At 44.9% G+C, this 25,392-nt stretch overlaps 1 protein-coding gene across 5 annotated transcripts in view; it reads right to left on the bottom strand.

Moving 5' to 3' along the window:
• LOC119655295 (D-beta-hydroxybutyrate dehydrogenase, mitochondrial) overlaps positions 1–25,392 on the bottom strand; it is a 122,622-nt gene that overhangs the window by 73,777 nt on the left and 23,453 nt on the right. For all 5 annotated transcript variants that reach the window (XM_038061115.1, XM_038061116.1, XM_038061117.1 and 2 more), the window contains exon 2: positions 6,868–7,113. In XM_038061115.1, the coding sequence (XP_037917043.1) occupies positions 6,868–7,113 (246 nt within the window). The remainder of the gene's footprint in view (positions 1–6,867; positions 7,114–25,392) is intronic.

Below are 25,392 nucleotides of genomic sequence, written 5' to 3'. Positions count from 1 at the left end.
ATGCAAGCTTTGCGAAGAGGAGAATAAGAGGGCCGCCGTGCGATGCAGGTGGGTTACTCTTAGGGCAAACAACTCTGAAAAAGGGGTGTAAGCAAGTGCACTCAATTGAACATCTCTTGAATTGAACTACTCACTTAAGCGAAGTTTGTTCGAACATGAAATATGTTGGGATCAAAAATCGATCCTACATCAGCTGTCCACCCATGCAATCATAGGTCGCAAAGCTATTGATTTGCCATACCACTTAGTACCTGAAATCTGTTTGTATCACCTCCGGGGTCGTCAACGATCCTTTACGGGTCGCTTACGACATGGGGAGTGGTGTCCCCGAGGTGAGCAAGTAGTTTTGAACCCCTAGCTGGCATAATACCTGCGTCCTAGGTACTAGACTCGAGAAAGTTTCTCGGTAAAGAACGGACTGCTAATGACCGATACACGCCGAGGTCCACTTGGAGTCGCCCGGAACCACGCCTCCCAGTGAGAACACTACGAGTGCCAAGCGGATCGCAGCTCATTGCAGAGCAAACTGGTGAAAAAACGAAAGAACGAGAAGGAGACTTTCCTCAGGCACTCTTCAGGGCTCAAAAGAAAAAGGCGAAGAGGAACAAGAGACAATAACGCGCCGCGTTATCAGGAAAGCCGGTGCTTAACATTAAGGCGAACACCAAGGACGGAGTATCAAAAGAAAAGGTGGGGAGAAGAAGAAAGAGGAGATCACTAGCTCTACTTATTAAATACACATCCGTAAAACGAAGGGTGATGCAGTCCTAGTCGAACTAGGCCCGTGAACAACAAATAAAGTTACATTCTGTGAAGCAGTCAAGGGGCTTCTGCGAGAGAAAACTTTGGTTTCCAGCCTAGAACCCACGAGTTCTCTGAAAATGTGAGACCTTGACATCTGCGAATATCCGGAGGCAACCAATGTCCGGATTAGTATTACCTCTGCGAACTCCCCAGGCCAAGAACCCGCTGTGCTGGAAGTTGCCGAGCAACACGCGGTTGGGTAGTGTGTAGGATACGAATCCAGGCCGCCCAAACCAAATATTACAGATGTTAGGATTATGGTCACAACCTACAACTTGTTAACAGAAGGGCAACATGCCGCAAATGCGGTCAGGTGGCCATAACGCGAACATCTGCAACGAAAAGGAAATCTGCGTCCAATGCGGGGACCGTGGCGCGTCTGATGAGAACGTTGTGCACACTGCGGGCCCGGGATGGTGTCCAGTTTTCAGAGTAGAACTGAAAAAAGCTAGGACGCGGTCAACATCAATATGCACCGAAGGGCAACCGCTTACTAGTTGCCAGCGAAGTTCGCTGTGGAGACCAAAGCGGATTTAGTGCTCATCAGAGAGCAGTACCACTGCCATATAGGTTCAGGTTGGTACTCTCCTTAGGATTCTTACCCAAGGCTGAGAAGACGGCTTTGCCTGGATTCGGTCTTCCGGGATAACGTTTTTCAGTGTCTATCTTGCGCCGAATGAGACGAGGCCGGACTTTCGGCGCAGAGGGAAACGAATTTTCGAAATGGCGGCGAGAACAAGACTGGTAGTTATAATCACCGGATCCACCCCAATGCGCCGGTGCCCAGGCTGAGAGGGAAGAATTCCAGGCGTAACCTTCATATCGGAGTCACTGGTGTCGCTGGTGGACGGGTGGCGACTTCTGGAAGACTTTTCGGCAAGCGACCATCAATATATTGCCTTCGAAATGGTGGATACAAATTCTCGGTGTGCGTCACCTAGGCGCTCCATCTGTGCATGGAACGTTGCGAAAGTGAACACCGGGAGGTTTGTCGAATCTCTCTGACACTGTCGTAAATTCAGTTATGAACGGGAGGAGTGTTACAGACTCCGCCACTTAACACAACGCCTAAACGACCGGGAGGAGGCACGTACCATAATAACGCAGTACAAATCAGCCGAATGGAGACTCCGCAGTGTAATAAACAGAAGCAAAGCTCTCTAGTGGCGGGATCTGCTCGACAAGGTGGACCCATGAAGACTCGGTTACAAACTGATAACCCGAAAAATCGGGGTTCTGCGGAAATCCTGTTTACTTAATGCCGAGTAGATAGACCGCATTGTACGGACAAGATCCCCTGCTCACTTCGTACGGGATGATGATGTCGGCGCAGAGAGCGCTGAGGACTGTCCAGTTTTCTCTATAAAAGAGTTGCAACAGATAGTCCTCTCTATGAAAAGCAAGAAGGCGCCAGGACCCGATGGTATTCCAACAGAGGTAAACAAACTGGTAACTGGCCAGACCTACTGCTCGGCACATTCAGCGCTTACTTGAAAGAGGGCATTTTCCCTGCTCTTTGGAAGGTGGCGGGGCTTGCGCTGATCAGCAAAGGGAGAGGCGACTCCGAGTTGCCGTCTTCATACCGACCACTTTGTATGCTTGACACTGCAGGAAAAATGCTCGAAAAACTTATCAGGAGTAGACTCGCTGAAACGATACCCGCTGCCGAAAATTTATCTGTACGGCAGTTCGGTTTTAGAGCAGGGAGATCCACAGTTGATGCTGTCATGTAAGTCGAAGATTCCGTTCGACGAGCGGAGGCACATAGCTGCCGAACTCGTCGGACGGTGCTCCTCATAACGCTTGGCGTCACAAACGCCTTTAATTCCGTAAGATGGAAAGACATTCTAGTCACACTAGAAAATACTTTCCAGGTGCCGAACTATCTTTTATGGATATTGAAGGACTATCTGAGGAACCAATCCCTGCTCTTTAAAACGCTAGAGGGTCAGAGGAGGATGGAGGTCACGTCCGGGGTAGCATAGGGGTAAATCCTTGGGCCGGACCTCCGGAACGCTTCTCATGATAGTCCGCTTGAACTCAACATGCCAGAATAGCCGCGCCTGGTTGATTATGCAGATGATGTCGCGGCGCGGTCAGAGGAGGATGGAGGTCATGTCGGGGGTAGCGCAGGAATCCATCCTAGGGCCGGACCTCTGCAACACTACCTAGGATAGTCTACTTAAACTCGACATGCCAGAATAGTCGCGCCTGGTCGGTTATGCAGATCATGTCGCTGCGCTTGTTGCTGGATGCACTGTTGAACAGGCGCAAAGCAGACTCGGCATATTGATGTGACAGGTAAGCGGATGGATGACTACTCATGGTTTCAACTTTGCACTGGAAAAAACCGAAGTAGTCATCCTGACTTAAAAGAGAATTCCGACCCTGCGTCCAATATCGTTCGGCGAGTTGATAATCGTCTCAAAACCAGCGGTAAAGTACTAAAGACTCAAAGCATCAGCGAACAAGGCTGCAGCTGGAGTTTCGGCGTTAAGTAGGCTAATGGCAGGGTGTTTTACATCTAGCAGGCGACGTCTCCTGATGAGTTCAAAGCAGTCTGTCCTGCTGTACCGTGGAGAGGTACGGGCTGATGCTCCTGGCAAGGAGGTACATCGTAAACATCTCGCACAAGTACAGAGACAGGGAGCTTTGCGGGTGGTGTTTGCGTACCACACTGTCTATGAACCGGCCGTGATGGTGATCGCGAGAGTGATCCCCGTTGCCCTTCTTGGTAAGCATCGTCAAACCATGTACAATCCCAACGGAGAAGAGCTCGTAAAGAACAGCAATGCACCCTAGACGAGTTGCAACTCTCTTGGCAAAACGCGCGGCTCATCGGCAACTTAGGTGCATGGATGAATCGGAAGCATAATGAGGCTGACGATTTCCTTATCCAGTTCTTAGCCCTTAAGTGGGCAAGGAGGTTTCCAGTCTTTCCTGCACTAGATTGGAAAGGCACGAACTCCGGATTGTGTCTTCTGCAATGGGGTTGTGGACGATACCCATCACACTTTTTTTTCTTGTCTGAAAGTGAGATTGGATTCGTCAACAGCTCTATTTAAACACAGGAGATCTCTCTCCAGACAACATTATCGAGGAGATGCTGAGGAGTGCTGACAGGTGGAGCCGTATTGCCCATTAAGTTTGGGTCCTTTTCGTTGCAAAAAGATAGAGCTCGACTGGTGGAGGAGCCGGATAGCAGGGCGTTCCTCGAACTGACAGTTCCCTTCCTCCTCTCCCTTCCTGTTGGTGAGAAGAATTTCTTGATTTGAAGGGTCCACAAGGCGGTGGAGTTCGGGGACTAGCCCGAAGTAATGTGACAAACGGTTCCAGGCTGTTTTTTAGAACATGCCTAAAAAGAAACCGCATTGATTTTCGTCTTTCCTCGCGAAAATAGTGTTCCTAACATTGTAGAGGGCCGTGTTTCAAACTGTGACATGTCAAAACAATACCTAGCATTCCGCAGCAACGAATTCAATTCAAAAAGATAAAAAAAACCCAACGTTCACATATGAAAATGTTACAGTGTGTGCAAGTCGGCCGGCACAGGAGGCACCCATAACCATCCTCGGTGAATCGTTTGAGCTCACAAGTGAGGCAATAGTGTGAAATGCTAACAGCTGGAGGGAGTTAATTCAGCTAATGTTGGAAATCATGGCACGTCGTCTTCCTCAGGATGTGGTCTGAATTTCGATAAGTTTTCCATTTAATATGTTACGCCAGCCAGCTTCAGTGCAGATACGTACATTACATTCAAAGCAAATTTCCTGGGACGCCGCTTCGAGGACGAGAATTAAGACATCACAGGCATTTGTATATATAGTATATGTGAAGCAAATACAGAATCTGATTAGGGAGCTATTTTTAGAATACGAAGCTGTGCGGAACAGAGTTGCTGAATGGAGTCTGCATCTACATCTCCTTGAAAAAAGGAGGAAAAAAAAAAAGAGACATTTGTGGTTTCTATACCGACTTTCCATTTTTATGCACACTTTTCCTTTGAGCCTGGCCCTCGACAGTCGTGCCTTGTTAGTGTCCTGTTAGACATTCTAATTTCTAGATGCAAAGTTTTACTAGCAGCTCGGTCAACTTTGATGCTAGAAGCGTTGCCATTAAAAGTTGAAAAGTGATATTGTCGAAACGAGAAGGATATGCCTCCAGTACGTCCGCTCGCCGCTGACACCATTCATGTCCCACGCAACTATGTATCTCCCGGCATTCGTTCGGGCTTCATTAAATGTTTTCTAAAGTCAACATTCTCCCATGTTCCAGGGAGAAGGTCAAAGTGCACAACGAGCTCATCCAATTATGATATTTTTCTTCTCTGTCCACCTAGGCAATGTGAGAAAGGTCAGTGTTGCCAGGAGACCGGTGGACTATACCTTATTATTGTGGATCTGGTCGCCTAGGAGTGCATGGGAGAATGCAAGCCGTTAAATTTGTCATTCTTACCATGAATGCGCTTCTATTGTTACGGCAGACTAATTTAGAGTTGATGGTATTTCAGAGTTGACCCGAAAAAGGATGGAAGGACGTGATTTTATATCAGCAACACCAAATGGACTTCCCGGGCGCCAGGTATCGTTATCTGCTTTCCTGTCTGCTACCTCACTAAGATACTTTACCCTCCATAAAAATTTGCGGTTTAACTGTTCTCTGACACTTTATGTCCTTCTAACTGAGCTTGCTTAAGTATACCCACCAGAATTTCACTACATACGAGTACGCTCCATTCGCAGCTTTTTTAATAAACTCTGCTTCCAGTGGAAGTCATTCGCCCCCACCCTTTACATCCCCACTTGGTTTTTAATCTCGGGACCATTTCGTACTAATTAGATTTTTACTCTCGCTCCTTTTACATGGATGACTCAGGTAAATGTCAAAAGCATCGCTTGAACGCTTACCTTTCTCCCTTAAAATGAAGTAAAATTGATTCAATTAGGAGCTTAGGGAAGTAATCTTTCCAGTAGTTTCCCCAAAGGTTTGATTGATTATTACAACTTAGATATTATGCGAAGATGGGCAACAGGACCTTGTGAAGTGGGTCGAAATAGGACTGCTTGAGGGAGTGGGGTTGCAAATTGATTCTCCACGTGTCTAACACAAGATAAATTTCGAGTTTATCCAAGACGCAAATTTCATGGTTAAACGAACTTCGAGATGCAGAGGAAAACTCAAAATTCAAACTAAATTACAATAAATCTAAGAAATAATGCGACCTATTAATAAGAATATCTTATCAAGTCGAAATGAAATTTAACAATCAAAGTGGAGGTAAAAGCATGAATTGATCAATTTCAGGAACGACCAGGACCAACTCGACTTGGAAACGATTGCCTGCCGAGCAGCACTACAAAGAGTATCTTCTCCTCCTCTACGCCCAGATACATTTCAACGGATTAGTCAGAATTATCTAAAACAAGCGATACTCATGTCAGTATTGAAAACGCGAGCCAACGTTAGTATGTGGGCGTCCTAGTGCATATTTAACGCGATCCTTGAACTGTTCCTAAGATAGACACATCTAAATCAATTTTCATCTTGCTGGGCACTCACACACGCATGGGGAACCAAAGTGCCGCCCATTATTCTTATTGAAAGTAAGATAAAATGGGGTAAAATAAGATAAGAATTAAATTTCCGTTGAAATTTAATCCAGCATCTCGCATTATGTTCCTCGCGTTCTCTCTTGATAGCCAATTTACTCGCAGAAAAAGTCGTCCTGCTAACGTCTTGTAGTCGTTTCCTAAGTAAGTCAAAAGCACTTAAATTTCAATTTCATTTCAAATCACTTCAGGGACATTTCGCTGTCATCGTCTGCGTTTTAAGGATTCTATTGGAGCGAATTGAATAAATTACTCCTCCCGTACTCATATCTCCTGTTGTTCGCGTTCGGTAGGTATGGTATCCTGGATGAGTTTAATTTTACATTTATCTATCTTTTCCACTTTCTTTTCATTTATTTAATCAAATCAGCCATCCTCGTACGTCCAAGAGTGCCGAATAGACGAGTGGGATCACATATGAGCATAGTATGAATGTGTGTAAAACAGGACTTACCTTAACGAAATGGTAGAACAAAACCGCTCCAACTGTTGACAGGGCGAACCAGACAAATATAGCGAACGTGCTGGCGGATGAAATGTCGAAAATGTGTAGGGCTGTTGAGATGATAATTGCGGCTGCATGACAAAATAACAAGGGCATCAGCAGACGCTCAAGGATGTCCCATGGGATCTCATGTGATTTCTGTGGAAGCACGGAAACGGATCCCCGACGTAACGATGCTCGTCGTGATGCTCTTCGCTGTAAATATATCCAAGTTGGAGGATTAGTTAGCACATCATGATGAAATCATAGCTTACAGGCAATATGTATGTCAAATCAAGGTTACAAATATCTTGGATCTTTCATCAACATAATTTTCTTGATGTATGAATATTCATGAGAAAAAATGTAGCTCATCGCGGTGACAAAAATGTGTTGAGATGAATTTTTTTTCGGTCCAGATACATTTTTGGAGAACCGTTTTCTTCGTCGACCATACACTTTATTGCACAATTCTCCGTAAAACTATCACAGATGTCTCTAAGATTACCAAAATGTTAAATTCATTACAATCCGTTCTCTTTTGGGCCTTTTGAAAGAATGGCTCTTCGCTGGCCGGCAGACAACATTAGAGTGTCTTTGTGACAAAAATGTCATTCTTGTGTCACCCCAGTCTCCTGTCAGGCCGTCAGCTGTTTCCAAGGCATTCAATGTGGTGGCAGAGGAGAATTCATACTGGCTTTCAAATTCGCACCTTGACGTGCCGCCACATCACTCCGACCCAAGCTGAACTCGGGTGCAACGGAGCAACCCAACCATGTGATCCCGCCAATGGGGTGTGCGAATCTGACGCTTCGTGGGCGAGCATGGGCTCATCGAACGCTTTGAGCCTCGTCAAGCAGACCCTCTTGAGTTCGCCTAGGACGTCGAGCTTGAAGAAGGGCTCGTCTCGCTCCAGAACTCTAAACGGGCCCTCGTATGGTGGCTGCAGCAGCCTCCAAGAAGGATCCACGCTAATGAGGAGCTGTGTACACATCTCGAGATCCCTAGGGGTGTTGACCTCCTCTGTCGCGTGTCGATTGTGGAGTCGATTGCAGCTTCGAAACCACGTTTCTGAGCAGACGCAACATACCAGAGTCGCTTTACCCCTTTTCTTATCTCCAGCACGGGGTCGATGGGGAGGCGCAGATTTTCCCCGCACACCATCTCCTCAAAGCTGGTCGAAAGGCAATGACTGCGACCACGACGGACCGTCGCGATCCATTGAGGCGGCCTTCAGTGTCCGGTGCCAACGTTCCAGCATATCATTGGACCGCGAATGGCATGCAGTAGGCTTATGTCATTTGAAGCCCAGGAGCTTTCTTAACTCCGCTAAAAGAGTAGATTCAAATTGCATTCCCTGGTTCGTAATGATAACGGCTGGAACGCCAAAGCGCAGAATCCACTCTCGATAGTGGGCCTCGGCACATAATTGTGCAGTAATGTCAGACAGAGGCATTGCTTCAGGCCACCGCGTAAATCTGTGATTGTGAGTTAACACTTGAATCCCTGCAATTATCGCAAAGGGCCCATGATATCGAGATGGATGGTGTGGAAGCGCTTGGTTGATCTAAGGAACACGCCTACTTCCTTTCATACGTGCTTGTTGACCTTCCACTTCTGGCACGCGATGCACTGTCTGATCCAAGAGTTTACGTCCTTGTTCATGGGCAGTAACTAACCGGTTCGTCGTCCTGTTATCTTCAAGAGCATGATCGCGTATTGCTTTAAATACTTGCCAGATGTGATTCACCCGTTGTTGAGAAGCAGCACCTACCGCTGCCTCTGAGATATCAACGAACACAGCTAGGTGTGCATCTGGCGGAGGAAATGCCACTAGCATTGCATCGACGAGCTACTGTTTGACTGTCTCAAAGGCGTGACCGATCTAAGTAGACCACACAACTTCACGGGAGTCTTTGGTTTTGGACCTAGGCAAGTAGGCGTTAAGAATCGCTTGGTGATAAGCGGTCTTGGGCAAGAAACTAGGATAGAAGTATTAAGAAAAGAACTAGGTTTTGTTTCCTTATTCTGTAAATTTTTTTATTTTCCTTAAGGATACGATTGTTTTGGGGGACCACGTGCCTCCTTCATCAGTACTAATACCTAATTAATTGATCTGTCTTAAACAACCCTTATTTATACGGTAACTTTTAACTCTACTAATTACTCTATAATTGTTTTCCATTTTTCCCATCCTTCCCGTTTTTTCCCCTACTTTTTTTTATTAACTGCTGCATACCTTTTCTATCAAGCTCGTTGCACAGTTTCCTTGACCGTGATTACCTGCCTCCCTTCTTTCATGATGCATATGCTTTCTCCTGCATCCAAAAGGTGTGCTTTCCACACTCGCTTTTTAATTTCCATATTGTCCGTCGTTACGGTATCTTTTTGTTTGGATGTTTCGAGGATCGTGGCTTTTTCGTTTGACGTACTCTCTTATGTATTCCTCGAATCTCGAATCACTAGCCTTTTAGTCTAACCAATATACATTTTTCCACATATTCCGCGGCTTACCTTATAAATTTCCCTCATCTCTTCTTTTTAAGGTTTCGTGTAAAACAAAACCTTATTAAAACCGGTTTACTGTCTATCTGTCTATCAGTCTGTCTGTCCGTCAGCCTGTCTGTCTTTTTTTATGGATGGAGGTAGAAATCTTACAAAGACACTGCCGCGCCAGATTGCAGCAGCGTGTGGGATTCTCACCCACTAAAACACCCCCACTTCCTCCTTCTTCCTTCCCCGTTGAACCGCCGTAAAGCATTACTTCGTGGGGTGGACTACGCTTTAAGCGCGCAAGCCTTCCGTTCTTCGCGTCCTCCTTGCGCGCTACGCTTTTCCAAATTCCTCCTGTACACTTTTGATTGAGGTTTCCTCGACGATGTTCTGCGGGCTTAGGTTGGTTTTCAGGTTTTCATCTTCCAGACTCCTTGTCCCTGGGAAAAATCGTGGACAGTGGAACATAACATGCTCCGGGTCCTCAGATGTGCAACCACATTCAGGACAAAAAGGAGAATCATCCAGCTTCAATTGGTGCAGATACTTCCCGTACCCACCATGTCCTCACAGGAATTGCATCAGATGGTAGTTAATCTCGGCGTGTCGTCGCTGGATCCACTCTTCAATACGGGAAATCAAAATGTGGGTCCAGCGACCCCCCTGCGAGACATCCCATCGTTGCTGCCACTTCTCCAGCGTCTTTTCTTGCCGCCTTTCGTTATTCTGCATCCTTTTCAGGAGGATTCATTTTCCTTTTCTCGCACAGGCAGCGTGTCTCACTTGCCAGAATGTCTATCGGGATCATTCCCGCAATAGCACACACTGCGTTGCCTGATATTGTTCTGAAGGCGCTGCACACCCTTAGCGCCACTAAGCGGTGAGTCAAATTTACCATCCTCCGATTACTCTCCCACGCTTTCTCACAGGCATAGTCCAGGTGCCCCTTGAAATTGATTTTAGTGTCAATCATCACCCCTAGGTATTTGATAACCGGTTTTGAAGTGATGATGTGATCACCAACACGAATATTAACCGTATTCCTCTTCCTACGGTTGGTAATCAAGGCCGCCTTCGTCTTTTGTTCCACAAAGTCACGCAGAACCATCTCTAGCCACACTTTTATGGCGCTAATGGTTTCGTTAGCGTACACTTCAACGTCTTTAAGTTGTTTTGCGACGACAACCACAGCTTGATCATCTGCGAAACCGATTATCGTGGTCTCCTTTGGCACGAGAAGGACAAGGACCCCATTGTATATTACGTTCCACAGGGGAGGACTCTGAGCCCTATGGTACTCACGGGGTGACGGTGCACTGCTTGGATCCCTCATCCGTATCGAACCAAAGTGTCCTCTCCGAAAGATAACTGTCGAGGAACTTCGTCAAATAACTAGGAACACCCGTTTTTGCCAGTGAACTTTTTATCCACTCCCAACTAGAGGAATTTTGATGTCCAACGTCACCACCTTGGTCAGAGAGAGCGCCATCACTATATCGATCAGAAGATGCGGGCAGGTCAGTTGTGGTGTTCGCCCTCTCATCTGTTCCCCAGGGGATTTGGTCTGCCTCTGGACAAAGTTCCTTGCTCTCGCTTGCTGGTCCGTATAGCCTGCTTAAGCCTACCTCGAAGTTTCACATATACTTGCCGTTTCTCGTTAAAGTCCGGTCTTCCTCTACATCGTTGGCAAATCCTTCTAGCTCGAAAACACGCATCCCGTTACTCCTCGATCACTTCATTCCTTTTGCAAAGACTCGCCGCATAGCAGCGTCGCACGCTCTTGTTATGCATCCCATCATTTGCTCTATCTTTTATGTAGCCGCAACATCGGGATTTTGGCCTCCCAATAGCATCTCTATGAATGCATCCTCTTCAAACTTTTTCAAGGACCATCCCTGGTGCGGGAACGCACATCGCAGCATGGCCCATATTCGGCCTTGAGGAAAATTGCCTGGTGGTTGCTGTGAGTATAATGCTCACTGAGCAGGATACGACCCCTGGTGTTCGTGGTGCGCCCCAATCTACGGCCCACGCGTTGAAATCACCAGCTATGATCTTGGGGTTTTAACTTCTTGGATCCGAGGCTAGCATACCTAGCATTCCTTCGTATTCTGATATCGTCGCGCTTGGTGAAGCGTAGCAACTATATATGCAGATACCAGCTATTTTTGCACTGACGAATCCAACTTCTCTCGCTCGCTGATTATGGCAGCTTCGACTTCCTTCTCATAGATGGTCCGGAAGAGAAGGTCTTGCGCTGGGTTGTAACCTGATTTCTTTATTGCATTGAAGGCTATCCTAAACACAACGTGCGACTGTCGACGCCGTTTTTATCCTTGCAAACCATACATTCAGGCTCAGCCTTGCACTCCCTGAATATATGGCCTTCTCCTCCACATTTTCTTCAACTTTTTGACCTGTCATGGTCACCGACCAGCCACCAGTAGTTTGAACACTGCTTCAGCCGGTAAGCTTATAGTTTCCGTTTGCGCGCCTCCGTATGCCTTCTTCAGTCCCCTGACTGCGGAATCTTGTAAGCCAAGTGGTCCTTTTGGTGGTGCTTTTCTAAGGCGTCGCGGATATCCTCCTTGGTCATAATTTCATCAATGTTCTTACATTGTATAACAATCTCCTGCTTTTTCGCTCGTACTTGCGCTTCTTCTCCTAAGGCCTTCTCCACCTTGCTGAGGAAATTTTCAATCGTTTTGCCCGGAGACTTCTTCAGCTCCAGCATTAAATCTCCTTTTTAAGAGCGTCTGATTCGGCTGACGTTTTTACCAAGGTCCATCAGCTCAGGATGGGATTTGACTGTCCTGAGGATGTCGGCATAAGTCATATCACCTATTTTGGAGATGATAATTAATTCGGGTCGTAATCTTCCTTTATTATTTTTCTTTCCGCCAAACTTGATCCATGCTTGCTTGGTTCCTTTTTGGGGCTTTACCTCTTTAAGGTCGATTGGAGCCGGCGCCGCAGTTTCCACGATTTTGGTAACTTTGCTTGCTTTCCTATGTGCCGGTGAGAGGTCTTTTTGCCTTTTCGCGTCCTATGAGAATACGAAAAAATTGTTCGTTTTTAAATACCTCTTTCTCCAGGCTACTTGTAGGATTTTATGCAACGGGGTCCAAGTAATCCCCCACCAAGGCACTGAAGTCGAGCGATATCGGCGGCCGGGAACCTGCTTGCCCACTCCCAAAAGCCGTCGGAACTGGGGTCCCCAGTCGCTGCACCGTCACTTTTTCTCTCCTTTCTTCTGCCATATTAGTTTCTTGTTCTGGGTGTCTTTACCATAGCCATTTTTGTCCACGGAAGGGGGGGGGGATGTTTTTCTCCCACCTACCAGGACTTGTGCATAAACATACCCATGCACGCACATATGCATATTCCTTCGCATCCGCCAAGCACTCCCTTATTCGCACAAAGGGACGCGCCTGGTGAGAGATCTGACAACTCCGTCTGTTTGTCTGTCCGTCACACGAAAGTGGATATATGCATATATTACGTGCTGCATACTAATCGGACAAATGCACGCTCAAATCTCAAATCTCTTTATAAGATACACAAAACCTTTCATACCTGAAGCGTCTAGCTTCCGGTTTCCCAACTTTTTTGTTTTGCTTTAAGCAGTTAATAGGCCAGGTATGGTTACCAGTTTATATTTACAGTTTTTAATGTTAACAGATACTATTGTGTCAATTGGATTCAGGTGAAAGATTCTAACTTCAATTCCCCAGTTAAAGGATTGAAGGATTCAGATTGAATTCCATAGTTTTCTGTTTCTGGTATCATTCAATGTGCACTAATGGATGCCTTGTTTGCGCCCATTCCATCATCTACATATGTAAGATATATTAATGTCGTATTTAGGACTTAGCTCGTCTGCTCTGAGAACACATTTGAATTGGATGCAATTACTTTGATTGAAAAAAAACGCACCCCGGACAAAATAAACCCCCAATTTCCACATGTGAAACGACAAAGAATATCCCACATTTTTATATTCAAATCAACTTTTTTCAATAAACAATGATTGTTAATTCTCTCCGCCTATTAATACTTTTCAGCTGATTCACCCCTCACACTTCTCCACCAAAATTCATCTCGAATTATGAAAAATATTTTTCAAACATTTTTTTCTATAAATACGATTGCATAATGAGCAGAAAGTGAAGAGAAGAGCAGCTGAGGAAAACGGAACGAATAGCAGATTGCAAATAAAAATACCTGCCAGGACTATTTTGAAACTCGTCGACAAGCTGTTGGACAGCGTACGCCTCTTTTTCTAGCCACCCCTCGCCTGAGTCTATGGATTTTCACTGGGGCAATAATAACAATGATAAGAAGAAGTTTTGTTGTCTGCGCTAATTATTTGAGAAAGTTTGATGAGTTCCCAAAGAGCATAATGAGCGGAACCTCCTTTTCCAAGGAAACTTCTGTCCCTCGGAAAGTACAATAATTTTCCGTTTCTTAGGGGGAGTAGTTCTTCTTCTGAGTGGAATGGACAAATGACCTAATGAACATCAATGGAATGTTGCTTTGTTTAATATACAAAAAGAAACACAAGAAATTCTTGACTTATTCCTGAGAATTATTTTTGGAAAGAAAGAAAACTTTTTCAATTTTTTACATTAAAAATGGATGGACGGAGTTTTAAAATAGAAACCGTTGAATAACACTCTGAATCTATATAACATATGTATGTTCGAGTAGTTGAGTAGTACTTTTTCAAAGGGTAGGATCCTATTCCAGTTACGAGTTTATAAAACGAATGACAAATAATGAAACGATAATGACAAAAATGATGTTTGAAACCAAAATTCCGTTCACCAGTATCTTTTTCCACGATATCTGGAACATTACGGCCACAAAATGTTCTCTCCAAAATCTCTTTGCTTAACTTCACCTCATCAATAACTCTTTGACCCACTGTCTACCTCACACGACCTCTTCGCGGCGGCCACTGGAAACAGTCTTCGGATGGGCCAAGAGTGTGTAGGGCCGGGACGAGACTAGGCTCTTCCAACTGACGAGGATCTGCTTATCTTCTGGTCATGGATAGGGGCAGGTGGATCTGATGGGAGCCCAGAGATCGCCCTCCCTGCACTGGAAAAATTGCTAATAAGACCCCAAGCCCAGGTGGAACAGCATACGCCGAGGGCTGCATGGCCAGCGGGAGGCTTGGTCTTTAATATGCAAACTCTGAATACCTTGGGTACTTTTAAATAAGATTCTTACTCGTGGCCGGGGTAACCAAGGTGGATATACTTTCCGGACTACTCCCGGGACAAGACATGGACTCAATTATCAAAAAAACAAACGAACCGACGATAGAAGAAGAGGCGGTGATGGCAGGCGCCTCATCGGAGGACGAGCTGCTGGTAAGACCGAAAAGAACGTCGGTCACGGAAGACCATCTAAGAAGCGAAGGTCCACTGGTGTCCTGCTCAAGAGCCAGCACCAAAAAATCATGCATATTCTCAGCCAGATTGCCAAGAATAAGGAGGCCGGTACTGCTGACAAGCGGGATAAAAGGGATCTCGCTAAATGCCAGGCGATTGTTGAGGAATATAACAGGAAACGCCTGCAGACGAGCAGAAGGCAAAGACCACCGCTCTCAAATGCAATCGATCTCAAGACGAGGTCGAACAGAAACACAAGAGGAGCAGAGTGGGCAAGAGTTCGGATGCAAATCAACCTCTGGACAAAAGTAAACAGAAACAGCCAGCCAACGAGCCACTAAATGCAAAACCCTTCAGTGAAGTGCCCATGAGCCATTTACGTGTGGCGCTGGTGGATGGCAACATACGGGATCCCTCCCCTGCTTTGATTCGTCTCAAGTGGTCCGTGGATTCCACGTTACAGCACTGCCACCGTGGTGTGAGGAAGATTTCTCCAGCCTAAGGAAGCTGACCAGGAAAATCTTCAACATCTTCTACAAGCATAAATATTGCCAGCGATACAAGGACGACCTGAAGAAGTACAAGGCGGCGCCAAGAGGCAGCCTTGGTTGAACTATTGTCAGAACATCGAAAGCACCAGCGAATCAGGAAGACTCAGTAAGATTTTGTCTGAGGAACATAGGAGCCCATCTTTTCTTAAAAAGTCAGAAGACTCCCGGACGGAATATTCTGGTGAAACCAAGGAGCTGCTGGTTCAGACGCACTTTTCTGCCAGCAAGGAGAACTGTGAGTCAGAGTTTTGATTGGTGGGTTTGCGGCCACCCCGGCCGTGCGAGACTATCAAATCGGTAATTATCGAGAATAAGATCGGCTGAACTATAAACAGGATGGGATACGTACCCCAGTCTTGGAAAGCGCGCACAAGTCCGCCTTTTCCGTGTTGAAGACCTTAGGGCGCGTCCTGCACAAACACTTAGTGGCGATTATGGAGATAACACCTTGTTGGATATAGAGGGAGCATTCAACAACGTTAGTACCAACGCCACCAAGGAAATCTTGACCATTCTGAACTGGAGGGGTATCTTACGGATTAGATCATATTCATGCTAAGTACCAGGATAGTCTAGTCGGATCTGGCAGGCAAGCAATTGACCAGAGCAGTGAACAGAGGCACGCCCCAGGGTTGCTGAGCGGTGGCTAATAGTGATGGACGAAATTTTGCGAATATTGGACAGGAGCGGGGTGTAGGTAGTGGCGTATGCCGGCGACTTGGTGATATTAGTGTCAGGAATGTTTTTCTTCATTATAAGCGATATCACGGAAGAAACGTTGTCTGTGGGTCGCAAGATGCGGACTCGGCATAAACCCAACAAAAACGGAACTGACGCCATTCACCACGGCCTACCACGGCTGAATAAACAAAGATTGGTTTTTTACTCCAATGTAAAGTATGTGGGTGTAATCATGGATCCAAAATTAGATTGCAGATTGAACATTGAACTGAAAGTTAAGAAGACCTGTATAGCCTTCTATGCCTGCAAGAGAACTTTTGCAAAAAAATTGGCTCTTCGCCGAGGATGGTTCTCTGGATGAACACCGCTGCAATGCTTCGAATCCTAAAGTACGACTCCATTGCATGATGAAAGGATCTGAGCAAAAAGGACAATAGAACAAAAGTTAACAGGATTCAAAGAACCCCGTATGCAGGTGCTACTAAGGCCCGGCAGCTCTGCTCGGCAGATGCTCTCAATTTACTCCTGTAGCTCCTCCTCTTAGGCCTCCACATTAAATACGTTGTATCGTGTAGTGTCGTCAGACTACCTCAGTCCGGATACTGGACAGTGAAGCCTTACGGCCATAGTAACATCCCAGACGAAGTATCTCGGGAAATCTTGGTATTCCCCACGAACTATGCCCGCGCAAGCTGAACTTCACGAGAAATTTTGCTTTGGACTTGCCAACCAGGGCAGAGTGGAAGATCGGCAGCCTGTTGCGAGGCTATGACTCAGTACTTCTCAACGACGGGTCGAAGGTGGTGTGTGGAGTTGGTGTGGAGGTTTTCTCGAATACACACTGTGTATCCAAGTCGTATGGTCTCCCTAGTTTTGTCAGTGTATCCTAAGCGGTACTACTGGCGATACTGAAAGTCTGTCGATAGTTGGAACATGGTCTGAGCCCAAAGCGTAACATATCCATTCTGACCGACAGCCAAGTGGTGATTAAGGCCTAGTACTCGGCGACAACAACCTTCAGGCTGATGAGACAGTGCAGAAATGCACTGAAAAGTCTTAACTGCACGGTCAAGGTCACCCTCCTTGGGACGGATTTATCAGGCGGGGCTCTGTTCTTGGCATTTCTTCGACGGGTACAGTCGGTGTCTCCCTGGTGACTGTCATGGGCGGAATCTACTCGCACTTCTTAGCAACCACGGCCCTTAGATTACGAAGACTTACCACCCGTGCCAAGTCAAGGAGTATTTGGCCCGCTTATAACAAAACCCGGTCACGAGAGCTCCTGCGCTAGACGCGTGCAAATACGTACACGATTACGAAGGGGCATGGGTCCATAGGATTGGCATACCCTATAATTCGCATTCTCGAAACTGCGGAGAAGAGGCTAAATTGCCGGCTACTTCCTCTGCGATTGCATAACTCTAGCTAAAGTAAGGTTATGGATACTGGGTAAACCATGGTTTGGGGGACCTCAGAGAGATTTCTTGCTGCAGGGTGGGAAACTGTTTTCCTTCGTGAAAGCTACGGGTTGGCTCTGAAGATCTGAGCGTGCCTCCCTACTCTTATAATAGCAGTCACGGCTCCTAAGACCGTGGCAACAAAATGGACCAACACAACGCTAATTGGGCTCATCGGAGTGTCGATTGATACCTCCCTACCTACCTACCCAGAGACCAGAAATAACTTTCAAGAGAAGTTAAATTAGGTAGAGGTGAGGTAGATCGCGTTGGGAATACTACACAGGCATATCACTAATCTGTTCGTCCTATAAAATACTGACGAAAATTCCGGAGAATAGTATAAGACCACACACCGAACGACTCACTGGCGAATACTAAGGCGGTTTAAGGCCGAGTCGCTCCACAACCGACCAGCTTTTTTACCGTTAAACTAATCCTGAAAAGAGCTGGGAATATACCTTTGACGTGTACCAAATCTTTTTGTCGACCTCAAATTGGCATATGACAATATAGATCGTGGACTACTGTACAACATAATGCTGCAATTTGGTATACCACCTAAACTAGTACGACCGACGAAGATGACTATCACCTGACTCTATCTCGCAGGCCAGGATCTAGAACAGGTTGACTGATCCTTTTGAAACACGTATTGGTTCGAATCAGGGCAATGGACTGGCGCCAAGACTCTTCAACCTAGCACTCGAATACGATATCGGAGCAATGGATGCTACTCATTACGTCGACCCAATTGCTAGCGTACGCAGATGACATCAACAACATGTCCCGGAAACTGATTGACGCAGAGGAATTTTTGCATACTTTTGACACTGGTGTGAAAGAAGTTGGACTCCGCATCAAAGAGGATAAAACGAAAAGAATGATGCAATCAAGTAGGATACCAGCTCATTCGAGCATCAACGTAGAGTACCTAAAGATTGGATTCGTAGATAGCTTTACATGTCAGCGTAGAGGCCTGTCAAATGACGCCAATGACTTTCTTTTCGGTCCTTTCTATAATGAAATCGTAGCATGTGAACAGAAGCACGAAGCTCCTCGTCCGAGACAACGAGGAAGACCGAGAGCATGGTGAGAGAGTATAATATACAACATAAGGACGGCGAGCAGGTACTGGACTTCCATGGTTGGAGGACGCGGTCACGTGATCGAGATAATTGGAAGACGACGACCCAGGCGGCCAGGGCTCTACGTTCAGCTATCGTGCCACGATGATGATGAGGATATCCATAAATTGATATGAGGAACGAAGGATTATGACATTTTGGAAGAGCGGATGATAACATCGACATAATGAAAATTAAATCGGAGCTCGTCAAAAGTCGCACCTAGGTCCTTGTAAGAGGCAATCATAGCTAAAGGCGATCATCAAGATAATAAATGGATGTCGGGGGAGAGGTTTTTAGTGAGAATCTCGGGGAGAATCTCGACATTTAATGGAAGGAAAATGGAAATCATCACAGAGGATAAAAGGTAAACCAGGATATTTGACTAAGACGACATCCGGAAGTACATCGAGAAATTCGTCGATATTATAGGTTGGACACGAACAAGGAAGGTGGATACATGATATTACAAACGGGACACTTTCTGGAGGAGAAATTAGGGTAATTACTTGAGGATATGATGGGAGTAATAGAAACAGTAAAACACTGCCCCACCACCGTAGGTAATTTTGAAGGATGCTATGATTCGGCCAGGATTGTTGTGCATCATTAACTTGGTACAATCAAATGGTATGGTATCCTAGTTTATCTTTAATATAGTTCAGGATGAAGGTGTCGAAGGCAAACCTCGAGACAAACAATTGATTGGGAGGTGTAACGATACGTAAATGTGAATCTTGCGTGACGTACAATAAAAGCAGGATAATCTGTCACCAACTTTTCCTTTGAAGACTTCTGCGCTTTTGGTACAGTGCAAGTTGAAATGTGATTTAAGTAAGGTACTGCTGAGGCATCCTTGTTCAGTGTCACTGGCAGATCAGGTATGCGGATATTAGTAGCTGCATGAGTAGGTGACCCATCACTGGAAGCTCAATGATCCGATGTCCCAAAAGAAACCACTGTTGAAGAGGCACTGCTTAACGCGGCAGACGGTATATGCCTAGTGGCAACCACACCCTTAGATATAATATTTTGACGCACGACGTTTTAGGATGTTATAGAGGGTGATTCGTCGTTGCAGAATATTGAGGCAGATTCGGAAGAAGCCTGTTCTGAGCTAAAAATCTTACTACTAAGATGGGTTTAAAAATGTCCGCTATTATAAATCTTCAAACGAAGTTCCTTTTTGCAGTTAAATAATTATGTTTGAAATTGTGTAAAATTGGCGAAGTGAGGGTAGTCCTTTTACGTAGCACTATGTACTTTCCCATCAAATACAAGTTATCTACGCAAATGGATAGGAAATGAAAAATCTATTTTAAAATAAATTACATTAGTTATACTTTTCTATAAAGTATAAGGCCTACAAATCAGTTCTGCCGGTTTTTTTAAATTTGAAGCTTTATTGTGAAAAATTCATACAATTCATACATTCATTGTTCAAAGTATTGCCCATCGCTAGCCACAACTTTCTTCCATCTTTCAGGCAATTCATAGATACCATCGCGCCAAAAATTGGTCGGCTTGGCCGCTATCCACTCATTGAGCCATTTTTTGAGTTCGTCGTAATTGGAGAAGTGCTGGTCAGCCAGGCCATGCTGCATCGACCGGAACAAATAGTAATCAGAAGGAGCAATGTCTGGAGAGTACGGCGGGTGGGGTAGGACTTCCCATTTCAACGTTTCTAGATATGTTTTAACGGGCTGTGCAACATGTGGACGAGCATTGTCATGTTGCAAAATAACTTTATCATGCCTTTGCTGGTATTGCGGCCGTTTTTTCTTGAGTTCGCGGCTCAAATGCATCATTTGACGTCGGGAGAGTTTGCCCGTGACTGTTTCGTTCGGTTTTAGCAGCTCATAGTATACCACACCCAGCTGGTCCCACCATATACACAGCATGATCTTCTCACCATGAATATTCGCTTTGGCCGTCGATGATGAGACATGGCCGGAGTATCCACGCGTTGCTCGACGCTTGGGATTATTCATCGCCAGTAACTATTCGATGCAGAAAACCCTTCCTTTCTTGTCATTGGAGCAGTTGTTCGCACGTGAAAAAACCGCGTTTGACGTCCCTTGGCTTCAGTTCATACGGAACCCAATTTCCGACCTTTCGGATCATTCCCATTGCTTTTAAACGGTGGGAAATGGCTTGCTGAGTGACTCCAAGTGTTTTTCCAAGTTCTTCCTGCATTTGCGATGGATCTTGGTCGAGCGATGCCTCTAATTCTTCATCTTCAAAAATTGTTGGCCGTCCGGCGCACTCTTCGTCTTCCAAGTCAAAATTGCCACTTTTAAACCGTCCAAACCACCTCTGACACGTTCGTTCAGATAGAGCATCGTCACCATAAACTTCCATCAAAATGCGATGACTTTCGGTTGTTTTTTTCTTCATATTGAAATAATGAAGTAGAACTCCCCGCAAAAATACATTATTTGGTACAAAATTGGGCATTTTCGTTGATGAAAAAAGTATTGTTGTTTACACTTCAATTAAATAATTGATACTGACGTTTGTGCCTATTGACAGTAGCTTTCCGATGAATGTTTGGAAATGTGGATCAATGGAATAAAAAATAAGCTACGCCATCTATTGTGAAAACCCACAGAACTTATTTATAGACCTTATATCTTCGCACTCTATATAATTGGAATTTATAATTGGAGGCTCAAAATTTAATTTTCCTTCTTTTAAAGTCGATAGTGACAGTTCATAGTCGTGGCCTTTTCCAGTTTTAAAAGGTGGAGCCTTTTCCAATTTGTAGTTGTAGCTAAATATAGGCAAATACATAAAGAGATATTTTAAGGAATTAATCCGACTCTTCAATTTTCTTAGAAGGTCGGTATTAATAAATGTCCTTAAAGGCTTCCACAAAACTTGAAGAATGGTTAAGATGTGAAGGCGGGTTGATATGCCCATTTACCTTTGATCGGCTTTGCAAATTAATTAAAGGTGATATGTTGAGTAGGTTAATAGCCGACAGTCAAAGACTGAATTTTACACAGTAAAGGAATAGCGTACTTTTTATTCAGAAGAAAAAGCATATTTCTGGAACCACTTATTACAAGTTCTTCCGTTAGTTTTTTTTTGTTAAATTCAGAAACAGCAATAACAATAATTTGCGATATCTTTCTTATTAAAAAAACAAATGACTTATGGATGATTCAATCTTCAAATTGAAAGTAGTAGATAGTGGTGCATTACAAGAATGCACGATTCCTGAAGTAAGAATGTCACTTTGCAGGATTGAAATCGATTTACTTCAGGTGAAATTCGAAAGATAGTTGATGCGATGACTTCAAGCAAAAGAAATGCTCGGAGTGTATCCCTCAACCGCAGAAGAGACAAAATAATTAAGGAAGAAAAGGGGGCTTTCAGTAAAGTTAGTGGATATCACTAGATCCACATAAAATCATAGGAAATTTATATAACGAACTAGGGTAATATTCGAAACTTCATTGGAGTTTAGGGTGAAGTACTACATCCTAATGTTCGCTTCCTTTCATTTACTATTCAGATGCCACGACACTAATGCAGCAAACTTCCATCTGATATGTGATGTGATATATGTACTATGAAGTTGAAATTTTTGAAGAGATGCCAAGGACTAATTTAATATTTTTGACGAGTTAAATGACGTCAATATGACATGAAACACGACTTTTTAGTGTAATTCGATGACTGATCAGATCTAGAATTTTGATAGTGTCGGTTTAAATTAGCAGTATCTTTTCTTAATTCTGTGCGCCAGCGAGATAAGAAGTGCACATTGGCTTCCTAGTTGGAGTGAATGGAATATTTGTAGTATCCCAGGTTTCACGACATGCCATTCATCGTTGTTTCTTCATTTTCTGATGGTATATATTTGGAAACAAAGCGATCATTAACTTTTTTTCTTTAAAATCAACATTGCAATGCTCTCTTCCATGCTAACGCACAATTAAATGCGTTTGACATAAAGGAATGAAATTTTCGGATGTGCTATTCCCATGTGGTAAGTGTAATATGGAATTTTCGTTGTTGGACAGCGGAGCTGAGAGATGTCGAGAGATTCAAATTATTCAATAGACATTTTTTTCGCAGGCTCCGACAACCAGTCGCTCATCCGACCGATCAAGAGATGCAAGTTTTAGGACTACAATAAGTAGTTGAGTTTCAAATGAAAAAAAAAACACTTTTTTGGACGAAAAGTAAAAAAAAAGTGGGTGGGCAATGGGGAGGAACTAGGACGTGGGTTGGGATGAGGTGCATCCAAGAGAGGTTTGGGAAAAAGAAGTTAGGATTTGCGCTGGGGATGGATGAATTTTAAAAATTGGGATGAGGAGTAGTTACCGATGTAGAAGTCTACTCTAACGTCCAGATCAAAAAGGAGGTTTCGGGTATGGGGAGATAAAAGGATTTGAGGGAACAGATGAGTTCATAGAAGATTCTCTTCGATGAACTCGATGTGCATGGCCTGGATAAGGAGAGTAGGATGGCTTTGACATTTAGTGAGGAAGTTGAGAGCATGACGGGCTAGGACGGTGTCGATGCGAGGCGTTCGATAGATGTTCTAGACCATCTGGTTGGAAATGTATTCGGAGTGATTGCGTTGGATTCTGCACACTTTGCCGGGAGCTGTCGGACTATAAAATGAAGCGGAAATGAGGAGGGGACGGACAAACTGTTTGTAGCAAAACAGCTTGACTTTCAGAAATGTTGGGATTTTGCATTTCAGGATTGGGTAAAGGGATTTGAAGGCATCAGTTGCACCGCTTATTGCCTTCGTGATATGTGGGACGTGGGATAGGCAGGAGTTGACAATCACCCCAATGTAGGTGAATTCATTTACAAATACGATAGGTTTCCATTTGTGTAAGTTTAGAGAGAATTTCCAATGGGTGAAGTACCGGTAATGCTCGTCTAAATAGGAATTCAGGCGGGGTTTACCGGCTGGGCTGGAGATGTAGAGGATGAGGTCATCCGCATATTGCAGGACTCAGATTGGGTTTGGGTGTGGAGTTGGTTTGGGTAGATCTGTTGTGAACAGGGAAGAGAGAGTAGCGGAGAGGATTGACCCTTGTAGGATGCCAGCCGGACGTGAGTGGGGAGAAGAAAGGTGTTGTTGGAGTTGAGCTTGGGATTTCCACCCGCCAAAAAGGCTAAGAATTAGTTGTAGAAGTGGGGCTGGAAATTGACGGCTTCGGAAAGCTTATAAACTAGTCCGTATTAGAATACGTAATCCCCTTCTTTATGTCGAGGAGACAAGCTATGGTCGGTCGTTTGGGCCCTAGGAGAACGTCCAATTTAGCACGAGGAGCGCATGGTCAACCCAGTGTTTAGGTCGGTTGACAGTCGCCTTTATCATCCGCTCAAGGATCTAGCCGGAGGATGATGGGCTCGAAATAGGCCTGTAGCTATCGGGATTTAGAGGATGCTGGCTCTTTTCTAGGGTCGGAACTATCCGAGCCTCTTCCAATCTCTTGGGACGTGGGCGTTGATGAGACAGGATTAATCATAGAGGACATGATGGGAGCAATACTAGGAACGCACTTTTTTAGGATGATGAAGGGGATTTTCTCAAGTCTAACTGATTTTTTATTTTTGAAGGTGGCGATGGACGCCATGACGGAGTCTGGACCAAAGGGAGGGAAAGAAGTTGAGAGACTTTTTCGTTTACCTCGTTGTCAAAACGTGGTTCACGAAAGTAGAGAGCGCAATGGTGTGCTTTAAGGAAGCGAGCTGCGAGGATGTTCACCTTTTCTTTCGGAAAGAGGTTTTGGGGTAGGATCGCATTTTGTTGTTATGTAGGCTACGGAATCATACATCCTCATGTTGGGCCAAAAATTCTTCGGAGAACTCTTTTCTAGAACGCGGCCGAGAGTTCGCAATTTTCTTTTGCTAAGAACCTACGTCTCCGAGCAATATACAAAGACTGGCAACGTCATTGTCTTCTAGAATAAGTTTCGACCTTATGGTGAGACGCTTTGAGCGAAACAGTTCTTGCAAGTTGAAATAGCCTCTGCGGGCGGTGAACAACCGTGCGCGGAAATGCGAGAATTTCTACACTACGATGTCGGGAAGGTGCGGTATCGCGGAAAATCCATCAACTCAGGGGCTGGTGAAAATCGAAGAAAATTGGAAATTTCGACATCGTGAAAGTGGCCAAAAATTCGAAATCGTCGGATTTCTGTGGGAGATATCTCGTTAGAAAGGAGAGGCGACCCAGATTCAGGAAATGCAAGAATTTCTACTCTACAACGTCGGGAAGGCGAGATATCGCGGAAAATTCACCGCCTGAGGGCCTGGTGAAAATCGAAGAAAATTGAAAATTTCCAGGAACCCCGGGTCGTGAAAGTGGTCAAAAATTCGAAATCGTCGGATTCCTGTGGTCGATGTCTCGTTCGGAAGTGGAGGCGACCCAGATTCAGGAAATGCCGTCGTAGCTGTTATTCGTTGTGTCGAGGAGAAATGTTTAACGGTCTCAAAGTCATAGTCTTTCTATCTTTAATGTTTTCGTTTGGCCAATACAACTCAATGTTGTCCGTTCATTGCTTTTTGGCGCTGACATTGCAACCATGTAATTCGTCTTGCCTACGTTAATTTACAGCCCAAAATCTCGAGCCGCCTGCTCGATGTGGATGAAGGTAGACTGTACATCTCGGGTTGTTCTCCCCATAATGTCAATATCGTCAGCGTAGGCCAATATTTGGATGGACTTCAAAAGGATGGTGTCTCTTGAATTGACATCTGCATCACAAATCACTTTCTCCAGAGACAGGTTGAAGAGGACGCTTGATATGTC

Source organism: Hermetia illucens, chromosome 4 (genome assembly GCF_905115235.1).
Source record: "Hermetia illucens chromosome 4, iHerIll2.2.curated.20191125, whole genome shotgun sequence".
NCBI classification, from domain to species: Eukaryota; Metazoa; Arthropoda; class Insecta; order Diptera; family Stratiomyidae; genus Hermetia; species Hermetia illucens.
Note: the sequence above shows the minus strand (reverse complement) of the source record. Positions and strands in the feature narration are given on the sequence as shown.